At 38.0% G+C, this 13986-nt stretch overlaps 2 protein-coding genes across 2 annotated transcripts; both read left to right on the top strand.

Annotated features, from left to right (window-relative positions):
• Window positions 1-5087, top strand: eif3m (eukaryotic translation initiation factor 3, subunit M). The gene is made up of 11 exons (XM_031756933.2): window positions 1-152; window positions 797-929; window positions 1445-1583; window positions 1681-1804; window positions 1955-2049; window positions 2201-2284; window positions 2377-2476; window positions 2940-3021; window positions 3472-3615; window positions 4318-4378; window positions 4859-5087. The coding sequence occupies exons 1-11, from the start codon at window positions 111-113 to the stop codon at window positions 4980-4982; spliced, it is 1128 nt and encodes a 375-aa protein (XP_031612793.1). The 5' UTR covers window positions 1-110; the 3' UTR covers window positions 4983-5087.
• Window positions 5088-8709: 3622 nt separating this feature from the next.
• prrg4 (proline rich Gla (G-carboxyglutamic acid) 4 (transmembrane)) lies at window positions 8710-12630 on the top strand. The gene is made up of 6 exons (XM_031756936.2): window positions 8710-9298; window positions 9413-9576; window positions 9670-9697; window positions 10538-10679; window positions 11140-11310; window positions 11429-12630. Exons 1-6 carry the CDS (start codon window positions 9193-9195, stop codon window positions 11454-11456), a joined length of 639 nt encoding a protein of 212 aa, XP_031612796.1. The 5' UTR covers window positions 8710-9192; the 3' UTR covers window positions 11457-12630.
• The last annotated feature ends 1356 nt before the right edge of the window (window positions 12631-13986 follow it).

Below are 13986 nucleotides of genomic sequence, written 5' to 3'. Positions count from 1 at the left end.
CCGGAAGAAGAATTTTGTCGCCGGCACAGTCTCCTTGTTCTTTTCCGGTCAGAGCTCTGTAGTGGTGCGAGCGTGGATTTCATCATCTAGGCTCACAAAATCACAAGAAAATGAGCGTACCAGCATTTATCGACATAACGGAAGAAGATCAGGTACAATCTACGTTTACAATAACTCGTTGAGTAGATATAAGCGTTATATTGTCGTGGATGAGTCGCTAAATGATACCCAATCAAAAAACTTAGCATGCTCGCTAGCTAAAATGCTAACCGTCGGTCGTAGCAGCTGATATCTGCACGCATATGGTTAGGATATGCGTGGTAAAACATTTTAAGTAAATATGTTAAATATCCTGTCATCCACATTTTCTTGTAGGTAATTTAATAGGTATATTTTTAAGATCATTGTGCTTGGGGTTTAGGGTGTCGTAAGTTTCTTTTGGGGCTTAATAATAGCTAATGTTGCTAGCTGTTTAGCCGCACATCTAAACAAACAAAGGCGTAAAAATTCTACACACACGATTCTACAGGCTAGATATAGATGGGATAATACCTTCACTCCAACAGTTGCTTGTTGCTGTCCACTATAGATCTACAGTCCATATTTTAGTCAGCCACAACAAAGAGATGCAAGAGTATAGATAAATAAAGTCGTCCATACCTTTTTCTTAAATATAATGTCCACTCTGATGCGAGCACGTAACTTGCCACTCTTCGTTCTCTTAAATGTTGAAATGCTCTGTATTTACTGTGTATTTTATGTATTGTTTTTAATATAAATGTATTTTGTACTGCAGGCTTCAGAGCTGAGAGCCTATATTAAATCTAAAGGAGCTGAAATCTCAGAGGAGAACGCTGAAGGCGGTCTTCATGTAGATCTGGCTCAGATCATCGAGGCGTGCGATGTCTGCCTTAGAGACGATGATAAAGGTAGGCAATGAAGAAATTGCTGCCCCTTTTTGATTAGCTCATCCTCTTCATCCTCACCTCAGGCCTCACCTCCTGAACTGAACTCAGGGCTCTAATGCACAAAAACATGCATAAAACTTGTAAACTCTTTCAGGATATTGTCATAGTTCCTTGTTGTCAGACCATCCCATCTTGGGGACAACAAGCTGGGTATAACAACACCATCTGGTTACAACATAATGTTATCCATGAGTGTCTTAAAAGTCACACTTTCTGATAAACAGTTTGATTACATTCTCACATTGTATGAGTGTTCATTTGATTAGTGTCAGAGTCTGACAACATTAGCGCCACTTCATATACTTTGTCTATAAAAACATTTTTGTACATAAACAGTAGTTTGTTGTGGGATGCAGAGGGTTAAGTTAACTTGTCTGGTTAAATTTGCTGTCTTGTTAAATGTTTGTTTGACAATTAATGCCCTAAAATTGTGCAACAGTGTCTTAATGCTCATGGCCCTCTATGTCTCTCCACAGATGTTGAGAGCGTGATGAACAGCATCGTGTCTCTGCTGTTGATCCTGGAGACAGACAAGCAGGAGGCTCTTATTGAAAGCCTATGTGAGAAGCTTGTGAAGTTCCGTGAAGGAGAGAGACCCTCCCTCAGAATGCAGCTGTGAGTCCCATCGGGTCCTTTCCCTGAAGACTTTCAAAATAAGAGGTTGCTTATTTAATTGCAATTATGTAATCTCTTTTACTTTCTGGTGTCACAGGCTGAGTAACTTGTTCCATGGCATGGATGAGAACACTCCCGTGAGGTACACAGTCTTCTGCAGCCTCATCAAAGTGGCCGCCACCTGTAACGCCATATCCTTCATCCCCACTGACCTTGATCAGGTATATACATTCATGGTGATTAATCCGTATGACTGGCCAAAAACACTATAATGCAGTGCCTTGGTTTACTGAGCTAGTAAAACAATATTTCTGCATTTTCTTTTTGCCCTTTGTAATTAATGTATCATATGTATTTGTGCCCATAATCAGGTGCGCAAGTGGATTGTTGACTGGAACCTGAACACAGAGAAGAAGCACACACTTTTGAGGCTGGTATATGAAGCACTTGTTGACTGCAAGAAAAGGTAAATCCACATAGGGTTTCTTTGTGCACGGATTACTTCAAGAGAAAAGAAAAAGGACAAGATAAAATTTGGACATAAGACTGTATGAAAATGTTCTGCATAGAATATCTCAGTAGAAGCATTTTCAACAATATAATTATTTATTTTATAGCGAAGCTGCAGCAAAAGTGATGGTTGAGCTACTTGGAAGTTACACAGAAGACAATGCTTCACAAGCACGCGTTGATGCCCACAGGTAAGCTTGTAGAACTTGTTGAACGCTTGACATTACACTTCAGCATTGTCCTCCTCAGCAGTACATTAACGCGTCTGTCTGCCGTCTCTTAGATGTATCGTCCGTGCTCTCAAAGATCCCAACACTTTCCTGTTTGACCACCTGCTCACCCTGAAACCTGTTCGCTTCCTCGAGGGGGAACTCATCCATGACGTAAGTGCTAAAGATTGCATAGAGCATTTATAATTATTTATTTATTAGGCTTCTGCCGCCACGACCCGGCTGCAGATAAGCGGAAGAATATGGATGGATGGATATTTATATATGTAAATGGAAACATCTGCCCCAATAACCCTCATCACAATTTGCCCTTCAGTGCCTGTCATACTCCACAAAGCACATAAAGCATCAAACAAATTTATTTTTATAATGCTGTGTCATGACAGTACAATCCACGTCAAACATGAGACTGGTTATTAAGTTTGAGTGATTCACTTGAGGAATCTAGAACATTTCTACCTGAGTGTGTTCAGTCTATGACAAAAAATTATTCAGGGTGCGTCTACAGTTTTCAACAATCTGACGTAGATAATTATAACAATTTTTAGCCTCTGTGAACAAGCTGATTGTACATCATACAGTGGCATTTGACCGTCTTCTCCCTCTTCTTTTTCAGCTATTAACCATCTTTGTGAGCGCCAAATTGGCAGCATATGTCAAATTTTACCAGAATAACAAAGACTTCATTGATTCTCTTGGTAAGTAGCCATAATGTGAGCTGTTATACACACGACACGTGTAAATGCAAACAGAAACCAGAATACAAGGTAAAAAAAAGTGTATAGATTATTAATTATATGTAATAGAAATGCACGGATGAGATTTTCTTTTATAGTTTACGTGTAGCTGAGCATTGTTTGTGCTTTGAGGAGCTAGTGTTTCTCACACAATCTTGTGCTGTGTCAGCACTACAGAAAAGTGCATTCACGTTGTTATCTTCTCACTACTAAAGGTTTTAGTGTAATTAAAAGCTTGTGTAGGATGTACTCTCAAAACAGACCCTGTGGAGTGATGTTTGTGTTAATGAGTAGATTCCCTTACTGCAGTCTCCTAAATCTAGAAACAATTAACACAGGGAAACTCCCTGAGTCAAGACTAATTGACTGTGACTGTTTTGTGCTTAATGATCCCTGCATGTTGCTTTCCAGGCCTGTCTCATGAGCAAAACATGGCCAAGATGCGTCTGCTGACATTCATGGGCATGGCGGTGGAATTCAAGGAGATCTCCTTTGATACCATGCAGCAGGAACTGCAGATTGGAGCCGATGACGTTGAGGCTTTTGTCATTGACGGTATGAACAATTCTTGCCATGTTCCTCCCTTAAAACCTCCCTCAGTTTCTCAAAACAGAAAGCAGTGGAAAGGAAAGTGATTGAACATGATGTGAAGCGATTCTAATGAATCATATAAGACCAGTTAGACTTCATTGTTTGTTCATCAGTAAGCAGAGTAGCCTATTAAAATGCATTTTTTTCTGGTGTAGTCCCAATTTTGCATTTTATTATTCAGTAAAGAAATAAGATAAGCAAAACATTTTTCAGTAGTCATTACTTCACTGCTTTATATAAATCTACTGGACAGATTTCAATCTATCAATCAAAACAGTCACTGAAAATATAATTTAATTTGGGAGAAAAAATGAGGTACATGTTTACACTTTGTTACAAAATAATCTTTCCCCGTGTAAAATCCTTTCACTTAAACATAAAATTTAAATCTTTTATAAGGTAATTATATTTTCCACCAGTCAGCTGTTAAATTTTTAGAGCAAATGGTTTTTCCTGCCATACAACTCCAGCTGCATTTTTGTGAGGTTATTCCTACCTCCAGGTGTATTATGTCACAGCACTTTGGGATCAAGTCGGTTTGAAATCTTAAATAGCATTCGCTTTGTAACAACCACTTGTTTTTATTTTTTCAACAACAAACCTGTTGACATAATGTCAGAACTCTTGCTGTCTTTTAATCACCTCTTACCTGCTTTTTCATTTTAGCTGTTCGGACCAAAATGGTATACTGCAAAATCGACCAAACACAGCGAAAGGTTGTTGTGAGGTATGTGGTCATTATACATTGTTCTCTAAACATATTGCGTCATTATTCTGTTGTTATATTATTCTGTTTTGTTTTTTTTATTAAAGACAAGACTTTCTGATCATCTTGGTTACCTTCTCACTGGTTTCAAAAGTAGAAGTTAGAAGTGAAACAACTTTAAAAAACTGCAGTTCTGTTCATTTATAAAACTTCAGGTTTATATTCAAGGTCTCACATTTGTGAGGCTTTATTTTTTCATCTTCTTTGATTAGGGTTGCTTTTTTATTTATGTTATGCTGGAGGCTGCAGAAAATGTAATTGTTTTTGTTTTTTAAATTCAAACCTGCCTCATTTCAGTGTTTAGTCATGTCTTAAACAAGACTGTAGGGCAGTGTCATTAGCTTATCATAGCACATTTATCGAGCTCTGTGTGTGACTTTGGCCTGTGTCATTTTTTAAAAATGTTTTAACATTGGTGCTTTTCTATCTCCACCCCTTCAGCCACAGCACACACCGCACCTTTGGCAAGCAGCAGTGGCAGCAGCTGTACGACAGCCTCAGCTCCTGGAAGGCCAACCTAGCAACCGTCAAGACCAGTCTGCAAGCCCTGTCACCTTCCGCTTAATCCCACTTTACCCCAACTGTTTAGACTGGTTCTTAGTGCTTTCCAAATTCCCAGACTGCAATGGTCGGTTTTTTATTCATCCAATAAAAGAACAGCGACAGTCAACTGTGTTGCTCTTTGTGTCTTAATCTTTTTTTTTTTAAATTTGTTTTATTAATGCTCAAAACAAACTTAATTTTATGTACATTAAAGTGCCATTAATGGGTAATAAATGTGCAGTAATGAATCTTTTTAGACAACTACCCCATGTCATTATCTAACCGAGCTGTACAGTGACTTTAATTGGGGCTCATCCTCTAGTGGGTCTCAACATCTGGTTTTAGTTAAAGGTAAGCATGCCGGTAAACCAGATGAGCTGAGGCTTGGGGTGAGAAATGGCTCTCAAGAGGAGGGTCACTTGTGTGTGAACACAAGAGAAGTGACAATGGCAGTGTGAACTTAGAATGACCCTGTTTGCTTAGGTCAGAGCTACAATACGTACGGCACTGGCTGATTCAGCGCCTATGCAAATCTGAAGCTGTCCGTTGGGTTAGTAGATATACTGTTCAGCTGTGGTCAGCATGATGCATTGTATGAGAGCATCTGAAAAGTTTAAAAATAAGGGCTTTTAAGTTTTGCTGTTAGATTACTGTGGCCTCGCCCATTGATATAAAGTAAACTGCCATTTCTTTAGCACAATAATCTGTTTCAGGCACCACTCCAGAGCATCGGGATGTGTGAAATCTAATGATATATTGCCCAGGCATTAGGTGTAAAAGGGCTCTGTTGGCGTTATCTCCCTCAGGGACTATGGTTTAATCAGCACAAACTGACAAAGTGCAGAGTACTGACATTGCACCCTGGAATCTCCACCCCCTAATCCACAGTGCTTTTTCTTTGACAGTTAAACCTACAGCTGTTTACTTTTTGTATTGGACTGCCTCTAATTCTGTAAAATTAGCTCTTTAAGTTCTGCTAAGAAAATGTTTTACTAAGATTAAATGGGCACAGATGTATACATTTCTTGCTATAGTAAACTTTTTTTCCTATCATACCAGAGGTCTGCTATGGCTCACTGCTCACTTCTGTCCAGCTGCCCACAGGGAGCAGCATCCCCTGTTCTTATCATAGGGCGTAAATCACAAAACACCTCCGAAATACAGCCACCCGCAAGGTGGAGCACAGAGCAGATAAAATAACAGAATGTGTGCAAATTCCTATATCTTACATTCTTTCAGCATATACTCCATTTTCAGTGAGCAGTTACTTCTCAGGTACTTCTATCGTTCTGGGTAGTGGTCCTTCCCCCTTCCTGTATCTAATTTATCTCACTGGATTTAAGTAACAGTTTCACACTTGTCTTGAGAGTCTTAGATGTAAGTGCTATTTACCATGGTTGGTATGCAAGCAGCATGACCACTTGGAGTTTTTAATATTTCGGTAAAGAAAAGCAAATTACTTCATATTGCATTTGGGAGCTAAGCTGCTAAATTGGCCTCTTTTGCACGTTACAGCGAAGGTTATCAAAGTTGGATAAAAAACATGTTAGAATGATATCGGTTTACTCTCATATCTACGATTCAGAAGGTTAGTGGTTCGATCACTGGTTTCTCCAGTCTGCATGCCAAATATCTTTGGCCAAGTTGCTGTCCAGTGCATCCAGCATGAAGGTATGTGAATGTCAGATAGAAAGCACTTTCAGCAGAGAAAGAACAAGTGCTTGTGTGAGTGAGGCAAGTTGTTTAGAGTGCTCAGAAGAATAGAAAAGCGCTCTATAAGAGTCCATTTATCTTTTAGCCCTTTATTCTAACATTGTTCTTTTTATTCCATCACGTGTATATTATTGCTATTGGAAATCAGTTTCAAATAATAAAAAAAAAAACATAAGTTTTTAAAAAAAATGCACTGTTTAGAATATACACGGTGGTTTCCTTTCCCCTTACAAAATCCAGTTGTTTAGTTTGTCTGGTTTCAGAAGCTCATGGGCTGCTTGCCGCAATTTTTAAGCAATGTTAGAAGTTCCACCACAGAAAACAAGCTTGTGATGTTTTGGAAAGGCCCTAACTCCATGTGACCCACTGAACTACTAACTGTAAAAGAAAAGAAAAAAAGTCAAGTTCAAGTTCAGTCTCTACCAGTGGGGGGTATAACGTGTATTACAGTAACACATCACATTACATTTCCCAGCATCGCAGTAATGCAAAGCATTACTTTACTAAATTTAGTAATTACATTACAGTTACAATTATGTCATTAAAAATGGTTCTTCAGTTATCTGTGTGCCAGGTGAATAGAAAGAAAAAAAAAAACATATTAAAAAAATCAAATAAACATCTTTTTTTCTTCCTGAGTATCTGTGCTACAATCAGCTGATTTCAGTTCCTAAAGCTGAGCGCCAATGCCAGCCCAGTAGCCAGACCCTGATTTTCAACATGTAACAAAAGCAGTGATGAGTTTTGAAGTCCTTTAGGGCTTGTTTTCGACTTTGCTCTCTGACATAACACATTAGCTAAAGTCTGGAATATCTAATTTCCTTCATACCTTTTCTTTGTATTGACATTCCTCTGGGGAATTCCAAGACTCTGACAGTGTCCAGAGATGTAGCCTAGTACAGCACAGAGGATCTCACTGCTGTTCAATTAGCACCATCCAGTAGGCTGCAAGATAATGTTCTGTTGTATCCTATCTCTGCTTTACATAAACACAGAGTAAGAGGCCCAGAGGCTCTGAGACAGATATTTACATGGAGAGTGTGAAGCATAAACACTATTATAGGATGTGCTTTGCCAGCCAAAAACAAAATGAAGCAAAACAAAATTTCTTCTTTAAACGTGTCCTCCCATTATTTTGTTGCTGCTTCATGTATTCCTGTTTGTTTTGTTTCTAAGGTTTCTATAGCAATTATTATTTGCACTCGAAAGGGCAAAAATTTGATGTGACCCGTATGCCTCTTCTTTGTAAAAATGACTCCAGACTCCATTACGCAACACTTCCCACACAAGCCCTGTGTTTAGTGTTGTAGTGTAGTCACCAGTTCCTGAGCTACTGAGAGATCTCTTGAGACAGAGTTTAGTGCTTTTAAAAGAGATCTGATGCACAGATCCAAAAAGATAGCATTGTGTTACAGCAGTAATTTGTGCCTAACCATTAAATGTGAAGATACAGCACTGTAAACATGTGAGAGACTCAAGCAGTTCAGATGTCCGGGCAAAGTTTATAAGTTTGTCCCTTTAAAAGGTCACAAAGTAAAATGACCCCCGTAAATCAGAGTTTATGTGAGAGAAGTCCTTAATCCAAGATGTGAGTGTCTGAGATGGAAGTATGACACGTGTGTTTAATAGGTATCTTTATGAGATTGTGCTGCACTAACGCATTTATGTGTGTTTATTGCTCATACGGCACATGTATAGATATATAATAGCAGAACCATGACTGGTCTTTTTAAGGCTGAGGTGCCTTACCACTTGGATGATTTTAATGTAATTGGATACAATCGCATTTTTTTTCTTTTATTGTAATAAACGATCAAATAATGTTTTTTTTTAACGCATATCAACAGCAAGTTGATGCTTAGGAGAAGAAAAAAAAGTCCCCAAAACCATTTTTCATTATTCATTGGGTGGAGTAACATGCTATCTGAGTCATATAGAACTTATTCAATACTTTGTTGTGTAAAGTTAACTTTCCTGGCTCCAGCTGCCACCTAGCGTTCACTGTTGTACATATTTGTCATACAGTTCAGGTAAACGTGATCGATTGGTCGAGTCTGCCCAGGTAAACGTGAGAGATAGCTCGCCAGCGCAGGCAGTGCGGGAGTAGCTGACGACACATCTATTTTGAGTAAACAAGTGCTTTTTTTTAACGGAACTTTCATAATCGGCTTTGAGACGAATTCATCCTTCAAATGATCGTATTTTTACTACAAATAATGATGTCATTTTCTCTTTCGCCGGAGGAACTCAGCAAACTCAGCCGCTGTTTGTGAATATCACCGAACGTTTCCTGACTTATCTCATCAGCGCCGAGCCTGAAACACCTGACGCTCCTTTGGACTGGTTTCATTTTGTTGACGCTGAGCTCTGTTCGTCTTTATTTAGCATAATGTAGAGGACGGAAATATTGTGATTTGTCGTTAAAGTGCGCACACAGTATTTTCCAGAAGCAGGGTCGCTGTCGATTATCATCTGCCTTCTGTACTCTTAGTTAATGTCGCGCGATTGTCAGTGCGCTCATGGCAATGTTGCTTCATATGTTTGTTCTTTTTCAATTTTTCACCTGTGGAGATCTGGCCTTTGTGGGGCAGTTACCTTCCGAAAATGAAGAATCACAAGACCAAGGTAAGATTTTTGTTATACTTTATTTTAAGAATTTAATTCTTAAAAGTTCGTGTTACCCTGTATACATCCCGATATTGTCGCTTTCCTGGAAATAATGTGTTTGGATCCGCCCAGTGTTTGTAGATGAGGGGCACGCAAATTCTTTCCTGGGTCGGCACCTGCTGTTTAACCGGTTTGACTTTGAAATGTTCGTACCTGGAAACTTGGAAAGGGAGTGTATTGAAGAAATCTGTAATTACGAGGAAGCAAGGGAGGTGTTTGAAAACATCCCAGATACAGTTAAGTGATGCTGATGGGTAGGATCATTAATTAACAATTAAGAGGGATTGCCATGTTGACTAATCTTCTTGTTTGTTGGTTTCTTTTTTCAGGATAGATTTTGGAAGGATTACACTGCAGGTAAGAGGGGGAGAAGAAATATCTCAAGTTTATATAAAATGTGTCTGTATGTGTCATCCAGGAAGTTTGTTGATGAAGCTCTGACTTCACTGTAGTAGTTGTTGTTTGTGTAAAACCTGTTTCACCATACACCAATGAGTGCACGGTAAATATGAAAGTGCAGCTTCTATAAGTTAAATCAGTCAAACTGAATTCCAATTCATCAGTTCTCTTTCCATCCAATTAGCGATTTAGACTTTTTTTTGTATTCAGTTTACAGATGAGTGACAAATTAGTGCTAGGTGGGTCCTCACATACAAAAGATTCCCTGTTTTAGATCAGGAGGGGATACAGTACAAAAACACCCTCGGGATGTCACACGCGAGTATGATCCTTGTGCTGGTTTGAAGGTAGACTAGTTGGAACAATTGTGTCTGGGAGGGGATCCAGTCTGAGATCTGCTCCAAATCTAACACACAGCTTCATCCACTGTAGCAACCCAGCCAGAAGTACCTATATTAGGTGCTGGCCTAACAATTTATTATTGCTCAAAGAAGTTATGACATTTGAGTTATATATATTTTTTTCTACTCACCAAGTCATTCATTGATCCCATCATGTCATCATAATGGTAGCAAGGAAAAGATCAATCCCGCTCAATAGAAATGCTTCATCACAAGATACCGGTAATCGCTCAAAAGCTTTGTATTGATGTACGTTAACTATGCCAGCTACCCTTTATTATTCACCTATCAGATGTATCAGATGTAAATGAAATGATGGTTGTCTTCTCGATAATAACTGGCACTGCCATCATGAAACAAGTTTGACACTTCCTCTGTGGTTTGTGATGATTCATAGAAAAAGGTGGCCGCCCTTCACGTGTTGATGTGGTAGCTCTTTTGGTGGGACTCATTGCTGGTGGAGTGGCCATTGTTATCTTTGGCATCATAGTATGGCTTTTGTGTCAGCGCAGATGGAAGGGTAACTTAAGCCATACAAGGTGAGTGAGAAGAATTCGTGACACTGTCCCAGTATGTCTTTTTCACCTGTTTGAGAATTATTCTGCCAATTATTTTCTTCTTTAGTCATTGTTTCTAAAAAGTAAAACAATGCATAAATTATGTGTTAATTTCCCAAATCTGATGAAAGCAGAATAAACAGAAATAACTTGTAATATTTTTCATAACCCCCACCAAAAAAATGAAATAACCCATTCAGTTTACCATGATATATGAACGAGTCTGACGTACTCTGAATGTGTATTTTTCTTTGCACTCATAATTGAGTTTTATATGGCGCTGCTCTTCTGTTACCCCTTTTTGCTACACCAAATGTAACATCTACAAATGTATTTCATTGTGCACAGTTATATAACAAGAACAAAGATGACTTTCACCTTTGATACTTGCACTTTGAGCTTGAAGTACGTCACAAGTGAATGACCACTATGCTTGTCACAGTTCCATTAGGGTGCGCCAGAGGAGGAGTAATGCTTCTCTAATAGTGCGAAGGCTAGAGGAGGTCTCCCTGCACCCTGTGCCTCCCTCCGACGACCCACCCGGGCTTCCTTCCTATGAACAAGCAATCGCGACAAATGGGCCGCATGATGCCCCTCCTCCTCCTTATCCTGGGTACGTGTATGTTTGTGCTTTTATTTGTTACAGTCCATGATGCAATTTTATGCGTTGATTTTTTTGTTTGTTTTTTTAATTTTTTAAAGTTATCTTGGTTTTTTTTTTTTTCTTTTAGCTCACGAACTGGGAGTACTCGGCACTAGGCTTTCAGTACGACATGCGTGCACATCTGTGAGAGGACAATTAACAGCTAACACCTAAACTGTGCAATTATGTTGTATCACTTTGTCAAATATCACAAAATACTAACTTTCCCTGATTAGCCTCCCCTTTTCCTCTTTTATATTTATTTTTTTTTCCTGGTCTGATTGGGGTCGTCTTTTCTTTAGCAGCATAATCTTAAATATTTTTCTTGTTCCACCTTCTTGATATCCTAGTGCCAAACATTTGATTCTTCTTTGTAATGTAACTGCAATCTCATGATGAATAAGCTTTCTAAAATATTTTATGCACTTTGCTGCTTTTTTATCAAGATGAAAATGAAGGAAGAGCTGCTTTGTACACAGCATGCATAGTGACACTGAGAGCAAGATCAGGAAGATGTTTTATTATACAGTATCAACTGTAATAAAACAGACTGACTGATTTGTGTAGTCATGCAGCTTCTTACTGCTGTTGCTCCTTCAGAAGGAAAACCTGCAATACTGCTTTTATTTGTCTGATGGTAATGCTGACGTAACTGGAAAATACTTTTACAAATACTACCTGTGTATTTAATGCACTGGTCTTCCAGCATACCTGTAATATTCACTGCATATTTTCATTGTTTTTGTAAACATAGGCAGATCTCTTTGCTGTTTTACAATATGTCAAAAAACATCTGCATGTTTGAACTAATGACTGTTCTCTCCAATGTGAATTCATTGTTTATTTTTTTTTTTCATCTACACTGTGATAATATTTTTTAATGCAATACAGATATGTGGAAGCACAGGCTTCACAAAATATTTCTATTTATCTAGAACATTTAATTAATTTGAGTGAAATGACATCAGCTACTTGACTGCAGTTTTGATAAGGATCATTGTAGGAGTATTTGTGTCCCTGTAAATTATTGCAAGGTCTGAGGGGTTTCACAGAGCCACCTTTTCCTCTGAATGGAAATCAGCATCCTTTTTTCCAGGTCTCCCTTTAAAAAAAAAAGAAAACAAAAAAATTTAATCTCAAGGGGCTTCCTGGTTCAAAGGTTAAAAAAAGGTTTTATAAACATATTTTGAGAATTTATTGATATAGCTATGTTAAAGCTGATCTGATGTAGAAGTATTTGAAATTGAAGTCTTTTATATTCCTTTTAATTAAAATTGCTATTTTAATTAACTTGGTCTTGTCTTTTGGTGTGTGTCTGTGTATGACTTTGTGACATGAAAACAGCAGGTGCAGGAGCCCATGGCTGTTATACCAAGTTGCCTTGCGGTAGATGTTAGGAGCTATTTTATGTTTTGCTGTTTCAGTGGATATATTTAGGGTGTTAATCAGTATTATGAAAGACGATGGATACATCAGTATCATTTTATTTTATTATCTATAGCTCAATATGGCTTTCTTTCCTTTATCAGCACACTGTTTATGCTGTTCCCTCCCAGGAGAAAAGTCTCTCTGAATCTACACAGATCTGACTCGGGACATACAGGATTCATTCCTGTCACTAACATAGAGTCGGTGTTACTTTTTAAAAAAAACATTTTATTCAAAACTCCCCACCTTGGACATTTGTTGTGGTATGGCTTCAAAACTTTAGTATTCAGAATAGCACAGGATACTAGCATAAATCTTTGGTTATGTCTTATTTAACTTAAGTCATTGAATGTGAAAAAATTACCAGTGTAATTTAGACAGCCATCCAAGGCAAATAATGAAAGATTTACAGCATTTTTAGATTTTGGAGCGCCTTACATGCGTTCTGTTTCAGATACATGAGCTGATTGTTTAGTCAAAGAGGTTAATACAGCTTTTTCACTCTCTCACACTCACACACACCAAACAAACATGCAGGCATGAACAGCTGCAGCTTGACCCACAGCTCCTGAGCAATGAGGCGATATCAGACGTATCTGTTATCGCTTGTGTTATATGTTGGTGTTGTGATTGCAACATCGTAATAATGTTCGTCCAGGATCAACATTGCAACTGACCAGTTACGTGTTTTGATGTTACAGCTTTGGAAGGTGAAGGAAAAGGGGGAGGGAAGGGGTGCCTTTGTTTATATAAAACTTTTTTCTGGAACAAATGGTAAGCATTTCAAGTATTTTCTTTGTTAATTTATGCAATATAACAAATGAATTATCAACCTAGCTTGGCAGTATAAAAAGAGTTAAATAAATTTAAATTAAAACTAAGCCGCCTACTAATGCATGACAAAAAATTCAGGTGAAAATTACATTTCTGTTATATATTTTTACATTATTTTTTAAATTATTTTATTTTATTTATAGTACCACCCATCTATTGACCAGACTATTTTGTGTATGTTTATACTTGTGAAGAACAAAATCAGATAAGAATAAAGACCACATCATGTAAATGATTGGGAAGCTAGATTTAACTCTGATAATGGTCATGGATATTTTGCGGTTAGGGTAAATGAGGAAATGAATACAAGTTCAGCTAGCATCCTCTGAAGTAAAAAAAAAAAAAAGCATAGCATTTTGTACATGCTGCTGTTGTTAAACAGAA

Source organism: Oreochromis aureus, linkage group 1, assembly GCF_013358895.1.
Source record: "Oreochromis aureus strain Israel breed Guangdong linkage group 1, ZZ_aureus, whole genome shotgun sequence".
Classification (NCBI taxonomy): Eukaryota; Metazoa; Chordata; class Actinopteri; order Cichliformes; family Cichlidae; genus Oreochromis; species Oreochromis aureus.
Note: the sequence above shows the minus strand (reverse complement) of the source record. Positions and strands in the feature narration are given on the sequence as shown.

Bases quoted from the DNA above. Each gene is read 5' to 3' on its own strand.
- eif3m (XM_031756933.2), top strand. From the start codon at position 111: ATGAGCGTACCAGCATTTATCGACATAACGGAAGAAGATCAG. The intron at 153-796 runs GTACAATCTACG...TTTGTACTGCAG, and splicing joins ACATAACGGAAGAAGATCAG to GCTTCAGAGCTGAGAGCCTA. The intron at 2,050-2,200 runs GTAAATCCACAT...TTTATTTTATAG, and splicing joins CTTGTTGACTGCAAGAAAAG to CGAAGCTGCAGCAAAAGTGA.
- prrg4 (XM_031756936.2), top strand. From the start codon at position 9,193: ATGGCAATGTTGCTTCATATGTTTGTTCTTTTTCAATTTTTCACCTGT. The intron at 9,577-9,669 runs GTTAAGTGATGC...TTCTTTTTTCAG, and splicing joins TTGAAAACATCCCAGATACA to GATAGATTTTGGAAGGATTA. The intron at 11,311-11,428 runs GTACGTGTATGT...TTTTTCTTTTAG, and splicing joins CCTCCTCCTCCTTATCCTGG to CTCACGAACTGGGAGTACTC.